The 20,749-nt window shown below is 38.6% G+C and overlaps 1 protein-coding gene across 5 annotated transcripts in view; it reads left to right on the top strand.

Moving 5' to 3' along the window:
- HMCN1 (hemicentin 1) overlaps positions 1-20,749 on the top strand; it is a 514,108-nt gene that overhangs the window by 51,664 nt on the left and 441,695 nt on the right. For 2 of the 5 annotated variants that reach the window (XM_054673730.2, XM_054673734.2), the window contains exon 1: positions 4,414-5,093. The exons of 1 other annotated variant lie outside the window; for it this stretch is intronic. In XM_054673730.2, the coding sequence (XP_054529705.1) occupies positions 4,826-5,093 (268 nt within the window). In that variant the 5' untranslated portion in view covers positions 4,414-4,825. Of the gene's footprint in view, positions 1-4,413; positions 5,094-20,749 lie in introns of those variants that run through there. 2 more of the 5 variants (XM_054673722.2, XM_514061.8) reach the window with 1 other exon arrangement.

Here is a 20,749-nt window from a genome sequence, read left to right as displayed (position 1 = left end):
ATTACTTGGATTAGGTCAGTTTATTGGATACTTGTCATTCACCACTTCATATATTGTTATTCCTGGGCAATACTTTCACTTAAGCTTCACTGTTGTTGTTTTTTATCCCAACCTCTCCTACTCTTTTATCCCAACCCCTCCTATTCTCATCCTGGTCTGGGCCCTTTTCCTAACTCAATCATGTTCTCTTGATTTATATTCTTGGTATTCTCAGCTGACTGCTTGTCAAAGTCTACTTTCAGGGGTTCATTTATTCTAAAGTGTAAGTAAGATTTCCGTCCAGGGACTATTTTGTCCCAGAGAGCTGCATTTTAATATAAGACCAAATTTTATTGAAAAGGAATGAGAGACCCCTCCTGTGTCCCAAGTCATACATTCATCAATATATGAGACTTAAGACAAGAGATGGATTTGAGATTATGGAAGATATATGTCTATTTCTACATATATACATATCTACGTAAAAATGCCTTTTAGGTATTAAATGTTCCTTTTCTCTTTCCCAACTACGGCACCCTGTGGATTTTAAATACATTCTTAAGTGCTATCACCCACTTGATGGTAGTGAAGCTACAAAAGACCTAAAAGCAATCAACTTGATAATGTACTCTTATATTGGCTATCCTTTCTTCCTTACTTCATTACCTCTACCCCTCATACCTGTACCCTGGGGTCACACTCCAGACCATCTCTAGTCAGACTAGAAAACCCCATGATTCATAGAGTACTGGGCAGAGTATACAGAAAGGCCTTTTCTCAGTAGTGGAAATACTTAGCCATAGACTGAATACTGCTTTGGTTTCACCTAACAATTGTTAAAAGAAAGCCCTAAGAGGATCAAACTGTTTCTAAGCAACTTAATTCTGTCCCAGAATAAAGTCCTAGCATATTGATAGGAATACAGAGATATCCTTGTTATCCTAACAAGGTTAAAATTCACAGTGTCTGATAGGTAGTCAAGGATTATGAGGCTTGAAAAGATGCAAGAAAATACAATCCATAACAAGTAGGAGTACTGACCAATTGAAACTGATCCAGAACTGACACAGATATTAAAATGATCAAATGCACACATTGAAGTTGTTATAACTGTGTTCTATTTATACACTTAAAAGGAGAAAAGGAAGACATAAAAAAGATCCAAATTAAACGTCAAGAGTTGAAAACTACAATGCCTGAGATGAAAAATATATTGGATGAGGCAATTGGCAGATTGAATAGGGAGAAGTCAAGGTTAACGAACTTGAAGAAATAGTTATGGAAACTATAAAAAATGAAGCATAGTGACAAAAGAAAAAAATAATTTTTTTAAAATGAAGAGAGCATCAGTGAACTGTGGAAGAACTTTACGTAGCTTCATATATGTGTTAATTGGGGTCCCTAAAGGAAAGGAGGTTGAAGACAGAAAAAATAATGGCCCCAAATGTCCAAATTTGATGAAAACAGATGGAAGAAGTACAAGAAATATGAGGGCAGTCACATCAATGCACATCATAATCCAACTGCTCAAAAACAGTAACAATAAAAAAACTCTTAAAAACATACATGGTTTATATAGAACAAGTAAGTACAAAGATGATAGAGATTATCTTTTTATTGGAAACAATACAAGCAAGAAGACAAATGAAAGTACTGAAAGAAAAACAAAAAACCTGTCTACCTAGAATTCTTTACTCAGCCAAAAAAAAAAAAGAAAAAACTCTTTGAAAAACAAAAGTGAAATAAAAACTTTTCCAGACATACAAAAGTGAAAGAATTTGTCTCTATTCGAACTGTGTTACTGAAATTATTAAAGAAAGTCTCTTAGTGAGAAGGAAAGTGATATCAGATGGGAATCTGGATCTACACAAAGAAATGAACAGCACAAAAAATGGTAACTACCTGGGTAAATATGCTAAATTTTTCTTATTTAGATTCATTAAAAGATAACTGACTCCTTATGCAAAAAATCAATATAATGTGGGATTTAAAATATAGTAATATGCAATAAAAATGGATGACAAAAATAGTAAAAAAGTCAGGAGGGGAGAAATGAAAGTATACTAATCTAAGGTTCTTATACATGAAGTGGTATAACACTACATGAAGAAAGGCTGGTAAATTAAAGATGTATACTATAAACTGTAAAGCAACCACTAGAAGAGTTTTAGCTAATAAGCTAGCAATGGAAATAAAATGGAATCATAAAATATTCAAAAAGAAGGCAAAAAAAAAAGGAACAAAGAATAGATGGAAGAAATAGAAAACACATAGCATGGTGGCAGATTTAAACTCAACCATATCCGTAATCACATTGAGTGTAAAACATCTAAGAGCACAAATGAAAAGGCAGAGATTATTAGCCTGGATGAAAAAGCAAGACCCAATTTTAGGGTGACTACCTAAAATACACTTTAAATATAAAGAAAAAATAAGTTAAAGGTGAAAGGATAGAAAATGATACACCATTCAACACTAATCAAAAGAAAGTTGCAGTGTTAATATCAGACAAAGTATATTTTGGAACAAATAATACTACCAGGGACAATGAAGGCAACTTCATAATCATAAAGGCGTCAATTCATGTCCATTATGTCAAAAGGACATAATAATCCTATGTGCTTATGTAACTAACCACAGAGCTTCAAATACATGAAGCTAAAACTCATAGAACTGCAAGAAGAAATACACAAATCCACAATTATCGTCAGATATTTCAATACCACTCTCAAAAACTGATAGAACAAATAGGCAGAAATCAGTAAGGATATAGAAGATTGGAACATTATTAAACAACTTGACCTAATTAACATTTATAGAACATTCCACCCAACAGCATTCTTTTCAAGTGCACATGGAACATTTATAGATCATTTAATCCTTATTAGGTGGGTGCTATCATTATTCCCATTTACAGCTGAGTAAACACAGGTCTGAAAAAGTTTGGTAACCTTCTTGAAGGTCACACAGTTAAATGTCACAGCTGGGCTTTCAACCCAGGGTATCTGACCCAGAACTCTTAATCACTGGGCTCTGTGGCCTCCCTTGAGCACCTGGTATAGCTCAGGTCTCTAAGACTTAGAATGAAATCCTTTTTAAATAAACAACGGAATGGGAGACTCAAATAGCATTCTCTAAATACTGCTTGAGAAGGAAGTACCTTCCCCCTTTCCTCTCATATTCCCACTCAGCCCAAATGGCCTGTCTGCTTCCTTTAAGTGACATGACTTATAGGTATCATAAACTTGGGTTCCACAGCCGCTGGGACTGAAAGAGAAGACAGTTGTAGATTACAAAAGGTTGGTGGGAGCTAACTCTTCCTCAGGCTGCATCTCCGTTGGGTGGGCGGTCTAATATACATCCAAACAGAGATCAAGATGCCTGTTTGCCCCTCTTTAAATGCTGGGATCTGGACAACAACTCCTTTTCCAGGAAGGAAATGCGTTTTTATTAAAATGACATAAAGAATCCTTAGTTCATGGTAGACTTTCTTTGCTTATCCTCTTATCTCTGTTATTAGTACTGTAATGTATATAGCAATCACAACACGGAAAAACGTTGGCATGTCTTCCAGGGTGAGGTTTCCTTCTTGACTGGCAAGAAAATGCCATAGAGGGGAGCACCTTTCCAATGGATCTTTGGCTGAGACCTGAGGGGAGGAAATTTGAAACGGGGATATTATTCTGCCTTACTATGCTGAGCGTAGGATTCAAACTGCTCAGCAAATGTGAATCTTGATAATACAATTAAAAAATCAATTTTCTCTTTAATATGAATTTTATGTCTCACTCTTTCCCCACACCTCTCTCGCCCCTCCTCCTTGTCCTTTCTACGGGGCTTCCATCCTGTATTCACATTCCCCTCTACAGTTAATGACTACCTAGTTCTTGTCTCTCATTTCCCTCAGCAGCCCCTTTCCTCTTCCTGGGCTTCTTGCCCCTTCAGGGTTGTCCTCCCTCCCTTCCCTGCAGTCCAAGGTCTCAGAGGAGATCAAAGAGCGATAGTGTGGCTGCCTCGCAGCTGAGAGAATTTTCCAGCTCCCCCTCCTGGCTGGGCCGAGTTGTGGGCTGAGAGGCAGGAGGCTGGGCTGGGGCGTCTTGACTTCTGGGGGGAATTAGGAAACAGGTGTCTGAAGCCGCGTTGTACACAATAGAAAAAATTCCCTTTGTGCTAGTGTGGTGTCCCTCGGTTTGGGTCTTTGCCACACATTCTTGAAAGCCATTGTTTACACTAGGGTTTTGCAGGTTAGGAACGGTGCCGGTGGGAACCGAGCTGACACCGTAAGCGCTTCCCTGGGACTGAATTGACCCTACAATCAGTTGAGGGAAAAGTCACCCTCCAGGGGGTGCCTCCAGAGCAAAGGAGGGAGGACGGCAACTGGCCAATCAGGAGGCGAGGCCGAGCCAGGCTTCCCCTCGTCGCTCGTGAGCTGCAAACAGTGGAAAGTTGGGAACCTCAGTCGCTGGCCCAGGCGGAGAGCAGCGGCGGCGGCGAGGGCAGCGGGATTCGGGCCGCGGCGCCGCAGGCTCAGAGCTGCCCCCGGGGCATGGACCCGGCGCGCCGCCCGCACTCCGCCACAGGCTGTCCAGGGCCCGCGGGCAGATAGCAGTCCAGGAGGAAGCCGCATCCAGACAAAAGCTGCCGCATCCCTGCCTTGCCCAACCCCTGGAGGGATTCGAGTTTGGTGCTTGTCCCCGTCTGATTCTCAGCGCCAAACTTTTTGCTAGTTCAGAGATTCCAAGAGTCTGATGAGTTACTCTGAGAGGAAACCCTCTGCCTGTTGTTGAGGAGGACTGAGCACAGTGCTTAGGCGCTGAGGGGGAAAAAGAGGGGGAAAAAAAAGAAAATGATTTCCTGGGAAGTTGTCCATACAGTATTCCTGTTTGCTCTTCTTTATTCTTCCCTAGCTCAAGATGCGAGCCCCCAGTCAGAGATCAGAGCTGAGGAAATTCCCGAGGGGGCCTCCACGTTGGCTTTTGTGTTTGATGTGACTGGTTCTATGTATGATGATTTAGTTCAGGTGATTGAAGGGGCTTCCAAAATTTTGGAGACGTCTTTGAAAAGACCTAAGAGACCTCTTTTCAACTTTGCGTTGGTGCCTTTCCATGATCCAGGTAAGGGAAATATTTATACTTTGTCTTTGCTATGTCTCATGATTACATTATTTCTCATGCTGTGAATGAAATTGTTTGTCAGGAAGTTTCAAAACCATTTTAAAAAAATGTGCAGCTGAAAATAGTTGTAACAAAGAATTACTTGCTGGCGTCTGGGTTTGCTCATTGATACCTACTTAAGTCTCAGCCCTGGTGGAGATGGCTTGTTTAGGGAACTTGTACTGTGGTCCTCAAACCTGGAAATGTGGAGTTACGAAAAACAAAACCAAAAATCTTGGGCAACGACATCAAAATCACTTAACTCACTTAGATTTTAGAACTAAAGCATGTTTAATTACGAAGGCAGACTTGGACACGAATTTATAGCAGCGAAGCTCTAGGGGCTAACATCCAGATTGAAAGCACACTCTGAGGATAACTCTCATTTAAGAGGGGAAAAAACCTATTGTGTGAGACACAAGGAAGCCTGTAAGTAGTAACTACTAGTGGAACTGAAGACATGAAAAGAAAAGAGAGAAACCAATCATTTCTTAACTGAATCTATTCATCTTTGCACCAGGGCATCATTAGATAGGTTCACAGATGGGTATAAACATTACATCCATGTCTCCTGCGGTAGAATTGCTTGTAATTCGGAATGTCTGTGCTTTTTAAAGGTAGTTGAAGTGAAATAACTTCATTTTTGCCCTAAAGCCATAGGTTTCAGCAGCTCCACTGTAATATGATCCTATTTACTTTTTTCAGTTTCTCTTTAAAGTAGCACCTCTCTGTGAGGCTTATAGGAGCCCCCATTGCCATAGCTGAGGGTAGCCTTGCAAGGGAAGCCCTGGGGCTGGCAGTCTAATGTCCACCTGAGTTTCATTAGCACAAGTTGCTGCCCAGTTGAAGAAATGAAGCAGTGATTTCTTAACAGTCCTCCCCCACTGTTCTCCCACACTTTTCCTGCTTTTGAAATTCTCCCTTCACTAGAAGAACTTGACACAACCTCTTCACAACAAGAGTGTGATATCGGCAATCTGAAATTCTTTCCTGTGCATTTAGCAAAGGTATATAAGTTCAAATTATTGGTAGGTATTAAATATGGCAGGTTTTAACTGTTAAACGATGGCACTGGGAGAAATTTAAAGATATATAGAACTCTCGGATTTTCATGCTCTTCACATGATGAAAACAATCTGTCCTACTCTTCTGGGATATGTAATATATATATATACACGCACATACACATACATACATTACATGTATGTAATTACATATATTTGTAATTTCTACATTGGTTAAACATGAATATTATTTATATTTGAACAAAGAATTGAATGATTATTTACTGTGTTTACTGTCTTAGTAAGACACTTCATATGTTGTGATTTTCAATGTATTAAATGTCAAGATGCCAACTGTGATGCAGTTTGAGGTCTTTGTTATTTTGGAATACCTTGAATATGTTTCTTCTAGATGGTTGAGTCTGAAGTTAGCTAAAAAATGAAGTGAAATTTTCTTTTTTCTCTAACACCACGATTTGCTTTTCACCAAAGAACTCTTATGAAATTATATTGCTGTAAACAGAATACAAAAATTGCCTCAAGTTATACATGGATACAGGACTATCCTGATATTTTGAAGTGATATGAAAACTTATTGGAATGAATTGTATTGTGGTGCCCTGCCTTTCAATTGTTACCAAATGGGAGAGTTTGCTCTTTGCTGTAGTTGACTTTCCTGTAGTTTAGCAATCATGATTTAAAGTTGGGGAAACTTGACATGCTAATAACAGATGACTGAATAAGTTAGAGCTTTTCTGAATCCAGTAATATGAGAAAATGGTTAACTAATTTAAATTGGTTTCATAAACTTAATTGTGTGTATAATTCAACAGAATTATTAATTCTGTTTACATTGTGATTCAAAGTAGAAGTGGCCAAATATTCATGTTATCTAAAGCTATTTAAAATATTTTTGAAAATAAAGAGAGAAATTGAAGTTTAAACATACCGTTAACTTTAGTATTTACTTTACTAGATTGTAGTACTTTATTTGTGTGATATTTTTCCTCTGTAGGTGTGTGTGTATAATCATTAAGAGTTTTTGGCCTCTTTGTAGTTTTTTTTGTTGTTGTTTATTTATTTTTTTTTGAAACAGGGTCTCACTCTGGCACCCAGGCTGGAGTGCAGTAGCACTATCATGGCTCACTGCAGACTCAACCTCCTAGGCTCAAGCAGTCCTCTCACTTCAGCCTCCCAAGTAGCTGGGACTACAGGCACATGCCACATCTGACTAATTATTTTTTTCATAGAGACAGGGGTTCCACTATGTTGCCCAGGCTAGTCTTGAACTCCTGGCCTCAAGTGATTGTCCTGCCTTGGCCTCCCAAAGTGCTGGGATTACAGGCATGAGCATCTTGGAATGACAGGAAGGACCTTAAATGGGAATTGGCTGTCTTAGTGAGTGACGTTAGAAAAGTATATTTACTTTTTGAATCTTAGTATCCTCAACTATATAAATTGAGAGAATTCTGTGTGAATATCTCTTAAGGTCTCTTCTAATTGTGACAGTTAATGACTCTTTTACATATGGTTGTTTTCATAGTGCCTAACACATATTCCTATGGTTGGGTGACACAACCAACATGGAAAGAAATAATGTATAGAATTTAATATGATTATATTAATAATCTTGAATGTTTATAAGCCCTTTGACATCTATCGCATTTAGCTAGATGAAATAATGGATGAATTCTGGGATATATTCTATGTCTTTTGATATAAACCTTTAGATCTTTGCAGATGATTGCTTTGGAGCCCTGCATTACAGTTTGGGGCAAGGTGTGTATTTGCAGATGGAGTAAATTTAAAACACATGGAACACATAGGTAGTGGAGGCAGGATGTCTAACAAGTTGAAAATGAGATAAGACCATTCAGAATATGTGCATGTAAGAAGCACTGTGTTGAACTAGCAGCACATGTGTCTAGAGTAGGAGGAGGTACCAGAGATGAACGGGGGTCATGGAAAGGCGAGCCAACCTTTTGATTTTGATGTTAACGGTGGTTAAGATGGATTTTCCACTTTCACAATCACACTTAATGTATTTATTTTTAATGGTTTTATTGAGATGTAATCCCCTTACCATACAATTCATCCACTTAAAGTGTACAATTTGATGCTTTTCAGTATATTCACAGATAGGTGCAAATGTTGCCACAGTCCATTGTAGAACATCTTCATTACCTCAAAAACAAATCCTGCACCCTTCAGCTTTCAGTCTCCTATACCCCAATCATCTTCCCCTCAGTCCTAAGCAGCCACTAATCTATTTTTTTGCTTCTATAGATTTTTCTGTTCTGGACTTTTATACAAGTAGAATCATATTCTATAAGGTCTTTCATGACTGGCTTCTTTCACTTTAGCATAACATTTTCAAGTTTCATCCATGTTGTAGCATGTATTAGTACTTCATTCCTCTTTTTATGGCCAAATAATATTCCATTGTATGATATACCACATTTTGTTTATCTGTTAGTCCATGATGGATATACCTGGCAGTGGAATTGCTGGGTCATAGTAACTCTATGTTTAACTGTTTGAGAAACTGCCAAGCTGTTTTCCAAAGCAGCTGTACCATTTTATATTCCCACCAGCGCTGTGTGAGGGTTCCGATTTCTTCCCAACCTCCTCAATACACTACTATTACTATTATTTGAAAATTGCAAAAGTTCTTTATTATAGCACATAGATTTATAAAGCTCTTCTTACAGTTAAAATAATTCAAAAAATAGAAAGTAAACTCATTCTGGAGATTATTTTCTTTATGTAGCATACAACTTCTTTTTTTCCTTCCAACTTTCATTTTAGGTTCAGGGGCCACATGTGCAGGTTTGTTACATGGGTAAATTGTGTGTCACTGGGGTTTGGTGTACAAATGACTTCATCATCCAGGTAGTGAGCATAGTACCTGATAGTTTTTCAGTCCTCATCCTCCCCCTATCCTCTAATCTCAAGTAAGTTCCAGTGTCTGTTTGCTGCTTTGTGTACATGTGTACTCAGTGTTTAGCCCCCACTTATAAGTGAGAGCATATGGTATTTGGTTTTCTGTTCCTGCATTAATATGCTTAGGATAATAGACTCCAGCTGCATCCATGTCACTGAAAAGGACATGATTTCACTCTTTCTTATGGCTGTGTAGTATTCCATGGTGTATCTGTACCACAATTTCTTTGTCTAGTCCATCGTTGATGGGCATCTAGGTTGATTCCATGTCTTTGCTGATGCAACATGCTGTTATTGAAATTTTTGATTCTTATGTATTAATTTTTACTGTGCTTTTTACATAGCACTCAAAATATATTCCTCCCTTCCTTGAAATACAACATTGAGGAGGGCTGATCATCTCTCTTTCACTATAGCTTCTTTTATCACTCACTGTCTTATATCCCCTCCTCTCTTTAAGGCAGGTACCAGAGACAGGAGGAGAGGGAACAGGACAGTGTGTTTTAATGAGTTACTTCATAGAAAGAAAACTCTTTTTTCTTCTCTTTCACGATTGTGTCTCCACTTTCTTCCCAGGATATCTTACATGAGTCTCCATGCATTCATTCATTCACTCACCTATATGTTTCAGACCTTGCTTCACATAAAAGGGCGTAAAACAGATAAAAGCGCCTGCATTCATGGAGCTTACATTCTATTGCAGGGGTGGGGAGTGACACAGGCAAAAAAGAAAACAATTAAAATATATATGGTATTTTTGATGATGATAATTGGTATGGAGAAAATAAAAAGCAGGAAAAGGGATGGGGAGTTTGAGGTGGATTGAAGGTGTTGGAATTTTAAATTCGGTCATTAGGGAAGTCCTCAGTTGAAAAGTCACATTTGATCAAAGACTTGAAGGAGGTGAGGGAGGGAGAAATGAGGATATTTATGGAAAGAATGTTATAGGTGGAGAAACAATAAATGAAAAACTCTCCTGATAAGAGCATCCTGACATGTTCAGGGAACAGTGAAAAGACCAGAGAGTCTGGAACACAATGAGTGATAGGAAGAAGTTAGAGGGTGAAGTCAGAAATATGGTTGAGTCATTTCAGGAAAGGGCTCGTAGTCCATTATGACTTTGGCTTTTACTCTGAGTGAGATGGGTTGGCATTTTAGGGTTCCGAACATAGAAGTGACGTGATCTGGCTTATGCATCTACATAATCATTCTGTTGTTTGAGAATAGTCTGAAGCAGAACAAGGGCAGAAACAGGGAGAATAGACAGGACACTATTGTATAATTCAGATAAAAGAACATGGTATATCTTGCATGAAGTTGGTGGCTGTGGGAGGTGTGAGAAATAATTGGATTTTCTGTATATTTTGAAGATGAAACCAAAAGGATTTAATGAACTGGATGTGAGGTCTTAGAAAAATAAAGAAGACAAGACAGGTCCTGAGGATTTGGCTTGACTGATGCTATGGTTTGGATATGGTTTTTCCATGCCAAAAATTTTATGTGGAAATTTGATACCCAATGTGTCAGTGTTGGGAGGTAGGGCCTAGTAGGAAGTGTTTAGGTAGATCTCTCATGGACAGGTTAATGTCTTCCCTTGAGGGCAAGTTCTTGCTCTTGTGTGAATAGATTAATTCCTTTAAGAGTAAGTTGATTGGGCAGGGGGTGGGGGGTAGGGGGATGGGGTGGCGGGGAGCTCGGTGGCTCACACCTGTAATCCCAGCACTTTGGGAGGCTGAGGCAGACAGATTACTTGAGGTCAGGAGTTCAAGACCAGCCTGGTTAACATGGTGAAACCCCGTCTCCACTAAAAATACAAAAATTAGCCAGGCATGGTGGCACGTGCCTATAGTCTCAGCTTCTTGGGAGGCTGAGGCAGTAGAATCGCTCGAACCCTGGAGGTGGAGGTTACAGTGAGCTGAGATTGGACCATTGCACTCAAGCCTGGGCAATAGAGGAAGACTCTATCTCAAAAACAAAACAAAAACAAAAACAAAACCAAGTTGTTAAAAAGAGTCTGGCTTCCTTGGTTTTTGTCTCTTGCTTCCTCTCTTGCCATGTGATCTCTTTGCAATGCCCCACCTCCCTTCCATCATCCACTGTGAATGGAAGCAGCATGAGGCCCTCACCAGATGCAGCTGCCCAATTTTGAACTTTCCAGTCACCAGAATCATAAGCCCAATATGCCATTTTTCTTTAGAAATTACCCAGCCTAAAGCATTCTGTTATAGCTACACTGAATGGACTAAGATGAGTAAATAGAAGCATAGCATGGCCTTTCACTGAGATGGAGAAGAATGAGCAAGAAGCAGGTTTGATAAAGGGTGGTAGGATGAAGTTTTGATTTTTAGGTGTTAAAGTCTGAGATGCCTTTTGATACTCAAGTAGAGATAAGAAGATAGTTGGATATGTGAGATTTAAGTTCAAGGGGAGATGTCTTGGGATCCACAGACATACATATAGATGGTATTTAGGACAATTAGACTAAATGAGACCATTAAGGGAGACTGACTATAAATGGAGAAGAGAAGAGGTCTGAGGACCTAGCCCTGGGACTCCAGTGTTTAGCAATCAGAGAGATGAGGATGAATCAGCAAAGCAGCCCACGAAATTGAACTCAGGATAGGACGAGAAGAGTATGTTATCCTAGAAGTCAAGAAACTGTTTCAAGGAAGAACTAATTGGTCACTTAAAAGGAGGATCAAGAATTGGCTAATCAGTTTAGCAATGTGGAAGTCATTGGTGACTCAACAAGAATAGTTTCACGGAGGAGATGGGAGTGAAAGCCTGTTTGGAGAGAATTCAAAGAGAATGGGAAAAGAGGATTTGGAAATCTTTGTAATTATATTGCCATGTCCAACTACTGGAACAGTTGCTTTGTTCATGAGGCTAAAACTGAACTTAGTTTTGACAAACTATTCAACTAGTATTTTATGAAATACAAATATAAATATATTGCTGTGTCCAACTACCGGAATGGTTGCTTTGATCATAAGGCTAAAATTGAGCTTAGTTTTGATAAACGATTCAACAAGTATTTTATGAATACAAATAAAAGTAAAAAGAACATCCAGTTTGGAACAGAATACTTGTGTTCTTTTCCTTATTCTTGTCACTTCAGCAAATCTTTTAACCTTGCTCGACCCTCTGTTTCTCCATCTATAAAATTAGAGCATTGGCAGGTTATTGTCAAAGTCCATGATTTACATCATTATAATATAAAGAAAAATAAGCGACTATAAAGAGGTTCAAAGTAGCAAGGACTTGATTCATTGGGAGAAATATTGACATTATATATCTTTGTATATAAAAGTTTTCATTTTAATACAGTTCATCAGCCTTCAGTGACTTTGTATAGTTTGGTTGTATATACACAGTGGTAAGAAATTCCTCCAGGACTTTTTTTTTAGTAAAATGATTCTCTTAGAATATTTTTCTGAGCAATAGCAAGATCATTTGAAACCATAATGAATAGAAAGATTTTTACATGGAAGATATTACACATTTGGACCTTGAAAACCTGTGCACATCTATATGAACTGAAATTCAAATTGAAATGTTTTCAGTTTCAATATGTATAGGAAAAAGAGCCAAAAAGCTGTTAGTCTCTCTGTGCCTCTAGCACATCCTACAAGGAGGATTTTCATAAGCAAAATGATTGGTCTCTTATGTCCAAGAGAAATTCAGCTGAATGCAATGCACTAAAATGTAAGAGTGAGATACTTTGGACAAGGGTAACTCTTATTTCTCAGGATAATAAAATATTTCAACTTTGGTGAGTGAGTTTTATGTCACTGGATGTCTCCTGAGGATATGTAGAGGTGTTTTGCTATGCGTAACAAAGACTTTCTCTTAAAGTATAAGGACCAAAGTTTGGTAAATCAGATATTTTAAATGTGTTAGGCATGTTTCCCATTTAACAGAATCCTCTGTGACTCCCAAGAAATGATGTTTTTTCCCCCCTTGTTAATTAGTTAAGGAACAGCCTCCTACTTTATTGTTGATAAATCAGAATTTGACATTGCTTATGATTTGTTTCTGATCAAACAGACAATAACCATTCTTGATGGTCTTTATAATTCTGCTTACTCATCTTTCTCCCTGACTAGATATTAAGCTCCAAAAGACTAGTTGATTTATCTTACAGCCACACAATAGACACTCAAGAAATATTTCATGAATGAATGAATGAATGCTGGAGACAAAAACTGATAATTTCTCTGGGTATTTTTATCCTGCCTTTCATATCTATGATTTTACTTTTTAACTCACAAGTAGAGGAATACAATTCACAACATAATAATTTGCTAATTGTGCCTTTTTGGTGATAATATATCTCCCATCCAAGCTTGAATATGAAATGGAAGGCTAATTATGACCCAGATAATGCCTGACTGAGTCTTGTGTAGTGATTGAATGTTTCTAAAGCAGGTGATTTTGTTGGGGATTTAAATATAGTCTGGAATGTTTCAGCTGTATGCTGTAAGGCAGTCTGCCTACCTTCCAATTTTAACTGGATTGGCTGAAGGAGTGTTAGAACAATTAAACTGATTTCCAAGGAGCACTGTGCAACCAGAGGATCCATGTTGTAAGTGTTCTCACAAATCTACAGGGATTCTCAACCTTGGTTTTTGTGGTTTCTGATAATCCCATGAGGAGTCTTCATCACTGAGGAGAATAGGAAAAATTTAAAAATGGATATATGTCAACTATCAGATGTGATGCTATCAGTTTTTCCTACCTTAGTGATGCTATCATGGTTAAATAAAACATTATATGTGAAAGTCCTTTAAAAGTACTATAGAACAAATGGTGTTGCTGTAACTTATTTGTCTATAAACATTGAATAGATACTGGAAGGAAGGCAATTATCAAGGAAAATAGTACAACACTTATACAGTAAGACTAAAAAATTACATAGAAAAAGATTCTGCTTGATGACTTTACTGTTGTTGTTTTTTTTTGTTTTTTTTTTGTTTTTTTTTTTTTTTTTTGAGACGGAATCTCACTCTGTCTCCCAGGCTGGAGTACAGTGGCGCAATCTCGGCTCACTGCAAGCTCCGCCTCCCGGGTTCACGCCATTCTCCTGCCTCAGCCTCCCGAGTAGCTGGGACTACAGGCGCCCGCCACCACACCCGGCTAATTTTTTTTTTTTTAATTGTTAGTAGAGACGGGGTTGCACCGTGTTCGCCAGGATGGTCTCAATCTCCTGACCTTGTGATCCACCCACGTTGGCCTCCCAAAGTGCGGGATTACAGGCGTGAGCCACCATGCCTGGCCTGACTTGACTGTTAATCAACCTATAGGCAAAGGATGATTCAAACCAGTTCAGTTATATAACTACTATAATATATATTCTCATATATTCAGTGCTTCGAGAAGCATGTATGCTTTACTATATTGTTCCTTTGAGCCCTAGGCCACTGCCTCATAATTCAAAAACCAACAAGAGAATCTAAAAAGTCAAAGATAAGCCATTAGATCCACTCATTCATTCAGTTATTTAGTCTATCAATTACAGACTTCCTACCATTTGTCAGGGACTGTGTTAGGTGCTCTTGATTCAAGTCTGTGAGAAATAGGGCAAGATAAATTACAATATACTATACTATGCTACCTTTTATAGCAGAAGGAAGCATAGGGTGCTGTGCAGACCCAGAGCAGTGCACCTGATCCTGAATTAAGATGGTGGTGGTCAGCAAAGGTTTTCTGGAATAGTTGTGGCCTGGACTGAAACCTGAAGAAAGTGCATGAATAAAAGCAGTTTAATCAAACATTGAGGAGTTTGGATTTCATCCTGAAAGCTATCAGGAGCCTGGAAGGATTATAAGTAAGGAGTGACATGATTGGGTTTTTATTTTAGATCTCTATCTCCTGGATGGATTGGAACAAGGGAGTCCTGAGAGCTGGGAGATGAAATGTGAGGCCATCACAATTCAGGGGGAAACATTGAGGGGACTTGGGTGTAGAGATAAGGGGATAGATTTCTTTGCTATTAAGAATGTCCAATGGACTGAACATGGTCCTAAGAATCTAAAAAAAAAGAAATATAATTGCCTTTTGGAGGTTAAAGTTTGAAATTAGCATAGGATGGAAGAGAAAAGATACGCAAAGTTAGCTTTAAGACACAACATTACTCCCAGGCCAGTAAGTGCTGATAGTAAGCTCCTTATATGTTAACTTATCCAAGATAAAATGTCAACCGAAAGTGTAGGGAATCGGCAATGAAAAAGAGAGTCACAGAAACAGACTTAAGCAGTGTACAGCCAAGTTCTAACTAGGGTTCAGGGTGTTAGTTCATTCTATACTTGAATAAACAGCCCACGCATCAGCAGTCTTTCTAACTGTGGTGATAGACTGTTTATCCTTATAAATATGTAATGATGTCATTACATATTTGGATCATAATATTAACTCTCCTTTTTCTGGTTAAATGCTCACCAAACAGCCTCCTGAATATGTAACCTCATGCACTTTCCTTATGGGGAGAGAAGGCTGTCTGTAGTCAGACTGGCACATACATCAGGTTCACCAGGCAGTTATATTCCTCATTGTTAACTCATATTTTGGCACACTAGTCATATCCATCAGTCTCTTTTGTTTAAAATATTCTGACAGTGTCAAGTTCAAGTTTCTGAATTTGCAAGTCCAAGAGCCAGTCCTTGGTCAATGATGGTGAATTTATCAAAGTCTCTCTGTGTGGATCTGTTTGGGTGGCCTGTCTGTCTCCAGGTATCACTCCTCAACATTTCCAACTGTCAGTGTTAGTATGACTAGTGCCAAGTAGCTATTCTGTCCACTTGAAACTTACATAGATAACAACTGAAGCCATCGGAATAAATGAGATCATCCAAGGAGAGAGTGCAGACTGAGAAAAGGAAGGAGACAGGATAGAACTTAGAGAACACAGTCATTTAAAATAAGACAGAAAAAGGGAAGTTCATTATGGACTCTGGAAAAGGGAGTCCAGGAAGATAGGGAGAAAAACAGGAATGAGTAGTGTTTGGAAATCTAAAACGTTGTTAGTTTTAAGCAGGAGAAGTTGTCAACTCTGTGCATTTATAGAGTTACTGAAAATAAAGGGTAAACAATATGGAGCTCAACAGGACAGTTTTACTGGAGTTGTGAAGCTTCCATAGAAGGCTAAAATGATGAGTTAAGAAAATGGAGCTGGTGAGTACAGTATGTTTCTTTCATGAAAGAAGAGCATAGGCCCTGGAGTCTGATGTTTGGTTTGGAAGTCTGGCTCCACCAGTTACTTGCTGTGTGATCTTAAGTTCTTTGTGCTTCAGTTTCAGTATGCCCAAGAAGACAGGGCCTACTCCTAGGGCTGCCATAGCAAACTATCACAAAATGTGTGACTTAAACAATAGAAATTTATCATCTCACAGTTCTAGAGGCTGGAAGTGCAAAATCAAGATGTTGGTAGGGTAGTGAAGGCTGTGAGGACAAATCTGTTTCATGCCTGTCTCCCAACTTCTGGTGGTTTGCTGGCAATCTTTGACGTTCCTTGGCTTGTAGATACATCACCCTAATCTCTGCCTTTGTCGTCACATGGTGTTATCTTTGTGTGCTGTGTCAGATTTTCCTTTTCCTTTTTTTTTTTTGTGAGACAGTCTCTCTCTGTTGCCCAGGCTAGAGTGCAATGGTGTGATCTCAGCTCACCGCAACTTCTGCCTCCCAGGTTCTAGCGATTCTCCCTGCCTTAGCCTCCTGAGTAGCTGGGATTACAGGTGCCCGCCACCATGCCCAGCTAATTTTTTGTATTTTTAGTAGAGACAGGGTTTTGCTGTGTTGGCCAGGCTTGTCTCAAACTCCTGACCTCAGGCCATCTGCCCACCTCAGCCGCCCAAAGTGTTGGGATTACAGGTGTGAGCCACCACAACCAGCCAAATTTTCCTTTTTCGTGAGGACACCAGTCATATTGGATTAGCGGCCCACGATACTCCAATGTGGTCGCCTCTTAATTATATCTGCAATGACTATGTACAAAGAAGGTCACATTCTGAGGTGCTGGAGGATAGGACTTTAACATATGAATTTTTGGAGGACATAATTCAACTCACAGCAAATCATTTAGCAATTAACATTAAAAAACCAAAACTCTAACTCTTTTACTAGGGAAACTCAGTTTATTCTAAAATTTCTGATCAAAATGTTTGCATTAGGGACTATCATAGACTCTAAACTCTGATCTCTTTTATTGGATAGGAACAGAGTTCTCAGTGGCAGTTATGGAGAAAGGCATTAATGTTTGGGGTGCTATTTAAGTTCTCAAAATAATTCGTATTGTTAAAAACCTGTTACTTTTTTTTTTTTGAGACAGAGTTTTACTTCATCACCCAGGCTGGAGTGCAGTGGCGTGATCTCGGCTCACTGCAACCTCCACCTCCTTGGTTCAAGCAATTCTCATGCCTTAGCCTCCCAAGTAGCTGGAACTACAGGCACATGCTACCATACCTGGCTAATTTTTTGTGTTTTTGGTACAGACAGGGTTTCACCATGTTGGCCAGGCTGGTCTCGAACTCCTGACCTCAAGTGATCCACCTGCCTTGGCCTCCCAAATTGCTGGGATTATAGGCATGAGCCACCACACCCGGCCCTGTTACTTTTAAGCATGCATTTAATAAAGTCGTATTTAATCTTTTGTTGGTGATGTCGAGATATTTAATTTTGAGATGGGGAAAATTACATAGGAGCTAGGAATTCTGGGAATTATGTATGGGTTCTAAAATATTTTGACATTGTATACTCCCAGCTTTCTTTTCTTCAAAACGTTAAACACTAATTGGAGCAATTTTTCCATTAGCAGTACGTCTCTGAGAACTTCGCTTTAAGCACTGTTTTATAGCAGGTGGAAGGAATTCCTTGATGTTCTCAGGCTGTAAGGCATGCTGATTACCACCAAAAGTGTGTCAGGGTAACCTTTATGCTCTTGCCAAGTTCTGACAGGGAGAGAGTTAAGTGAGAAGCATGGGTGATGGGGAGGAGATAAATACAAGAAAGGGTACTTAAAATTTTTTTTTTTTTTTTTACAAATAGAAGGTCAAGAAAATACATTATTTCACTAAGTAATAGAGAACAAAATTTTAAAAAGATATTGTACTATCTGGAATTTCAGTTTTTAAGATTCAAAGTGAAATCTGTTATGCTTTTTGTTTAGCTCCTTAGTTTCACTTCAAAGCCTTTTACTAGGGCACACAGAAAACCTCATTTCTATTGTTTTCATATTCCCCAGAGGGTCTTCCCAGCTCTTCTTAGGTGAACATGCTCACCACCTCCTTGATCAGATCATTACACTTTTGCCTTGAAGTTTTCTCCCCAGCCACACCCTATGTTGGAATGTCCCCTATGTGCAGGACAATGTCTCACCCATAATCAAAAGATTTTCCAAAATTTCACATCTCCCAAGGAACTTTCCTGGAATATTAGAAAAGTGCCATTCTTTTTAATATTGAGATCCCTTTCTATATTTATTGTATGTTATGGACTTAATTTGTGCCTTTGATAATATTACCCTTTCTTAATCCTTCTACATAATAATGAAAATTAACAGGGGATTTGATTTATCTTGACAAAGTAAAATTTAGTAGAGTTAGAATGGCATAGGTTTTGAGTGAATGGATTCTAATATCAAATAGACTAGCATTTGATTATTAGTAAGTTACTAACTTCTCAAAGCCTTAGTTTCCTTATCATTAAAGTGAGTATCAGTAAAGTGAGAATAACAATCATACTTCCTTTGCAGAATTGTTTTAAGGCTTAGAAGAGAAAATCCATGTAAAACATTTGGTGCAAAGCCTGACACAGAGCAGGGACCCAAGAGTGTCCTATAAGGGAAATAACGCTTGACCTAGAGTCAAAACACTTGAGTACTGGCTCTGTAACTGGGCAGGTAACTAGACTCTTAGAATCTCAGTTTCTTTTTGCATAAAATAAGGATAAAACCAGTTTTGTGTACTGATAAATGTTAAATCTCTGGCTCTGGAGCTTGGGGTAGGAAGAGGGCTTTATTTGTAGCATTTGCCAGTTTATATGGTGTTGTTACTCCTCCATGGCCAATTTCAAACACCAACATGAAGCCTGGATATAGAGTTGGGAATAGATGTGTACAATCATCTCTGATTCACCACCTAAAATTCCCTCAACAAAGAAGGATATTTATGTTTCAGTGAGACTATATACTATTGGTGAAAGGACTTAGTATAATTGTCATTCACAAAATGTTAGTTTAATTGTGCTTGGAAAAGTCTATTACAAGGGTAGAGTTAGTGAGAGTAGAATTAGTTCTGTGATGGAGACAGCAGATTGAGTGTTTTCTTTTTCATGACGGTTTTGGGAAGTTTCAACATTAAATACCCAGTAAGGCCAGGCAGGCAACATCAATACAGAAGTGGAACAAGGAGAAACCTACTGCCTGCTTAAATCTTCATAGGGCATCTAATAAGTACCTCACATTTATCATCAACCCGTCCCCACCCTACATGTGTCTTCTCCCGTGTTCCCCATCTCAGTACAGCACCACATTTTCTTACTTATTTGGGACAAGGCCCTTTGAGATCTCCTGTGCTCCTCTTTTTCTTTCACACCCCGCATCTGATCCCTCCACAAGTTATTTTGGCTCTGCCTTCAAGATCATTTTAAATTTGACCAGTTCTCATCTCCCTCTACAGGTACTCCTCTAGCCTGAGCCACTTTAACTGGTCTCGCTGCTGTTCTCCCCAGTGCTGCCAGAAGGATCGTTTTAAAATGGAAGAAATGTCATTATTCCCAACTTCCCTTTCTGATGTCCTTATTCACATCACTTTAAGCATATTGGCCTCTTTATTATTTCTTACATGTCAGGCACACTTCCTCTCCAGAGCCATTGCCCTTGCAGTTCCTTCTTTCCTCAGATCCTTGATTCGCATGGCTGGCACATCATTTCATATGGCTCTTGGCTAAAAGTCACCTCCTCCGAAAAGCCTTCCCTGATTACCCACCTAACATAGTCCTGCACATGAATCTGTCTCATTAACCTGCTTTATTTTTCTTTATAGAATTTAGCACTGGTTGTCTTTAGAGATGACGTGAATTCGTTCATTTAAGTTCTATGCTCTCTTCTAAATATAAACTCCATGAGGGCAGGAACTTAATTTTCATGACTGTATTTGGTAGAGCCTCATGTAAGTTTCCTGGCATATAGAAGGCACTCAATAAAGTGAGTGCCTTCTTTTATTTAAAGAAAGAATGAATTTTTTGTCTTCTTTTTGTACTTTAAAAAGAAGTTTTAATCATTTTGTGTAGAGTTCTACCTATGTCCAAAAGATCAAACTTATTATGTTGCTCAAATATTCTCTTTATCAGTTATTGTCCAATTGATCTATCAGGATTTTTAAAAGTTATATGAAATGTTCCCATTGTAATTATGGTTTTGTTAATTTTTCTTTGTAATTCCAGTCAATTTTGGGCTTTAAGGCCATGGTGTTAGGTACATACTGGCTAAGGATTGTTTTATCTTTGTAGTGAATTGTTCATTTTATCTTTAAATATATGGCCATTTTAATCTCTAATGGTACTGTTTGCTTTTAAATGCATTTTGCTTGGCATTAATAATACTGTTCCACATCTGATTGGTATTTGTCAAATACTTTTTCCCTTCCTTTATTTTCAAACTATTTTTATAGTCAAATT

This window comes from Pan troglodytes, chromosome 1, assembly GCF_028858775.2.
Source record: "Pan troglodytes isolate AG18354 chromosome 1, NHGRI_mPanTro3-v2.0_pri, whole genome shotgun sequence".
Lineage (NCBI taxonomy): Eukaryota > Metazoa > Chordata > Mammalia > Primates > Hominidae > Pan > Pan troglodytes.
This window is presented reverse-complemented; position numbering and strand designations above follow the sequence as displayed.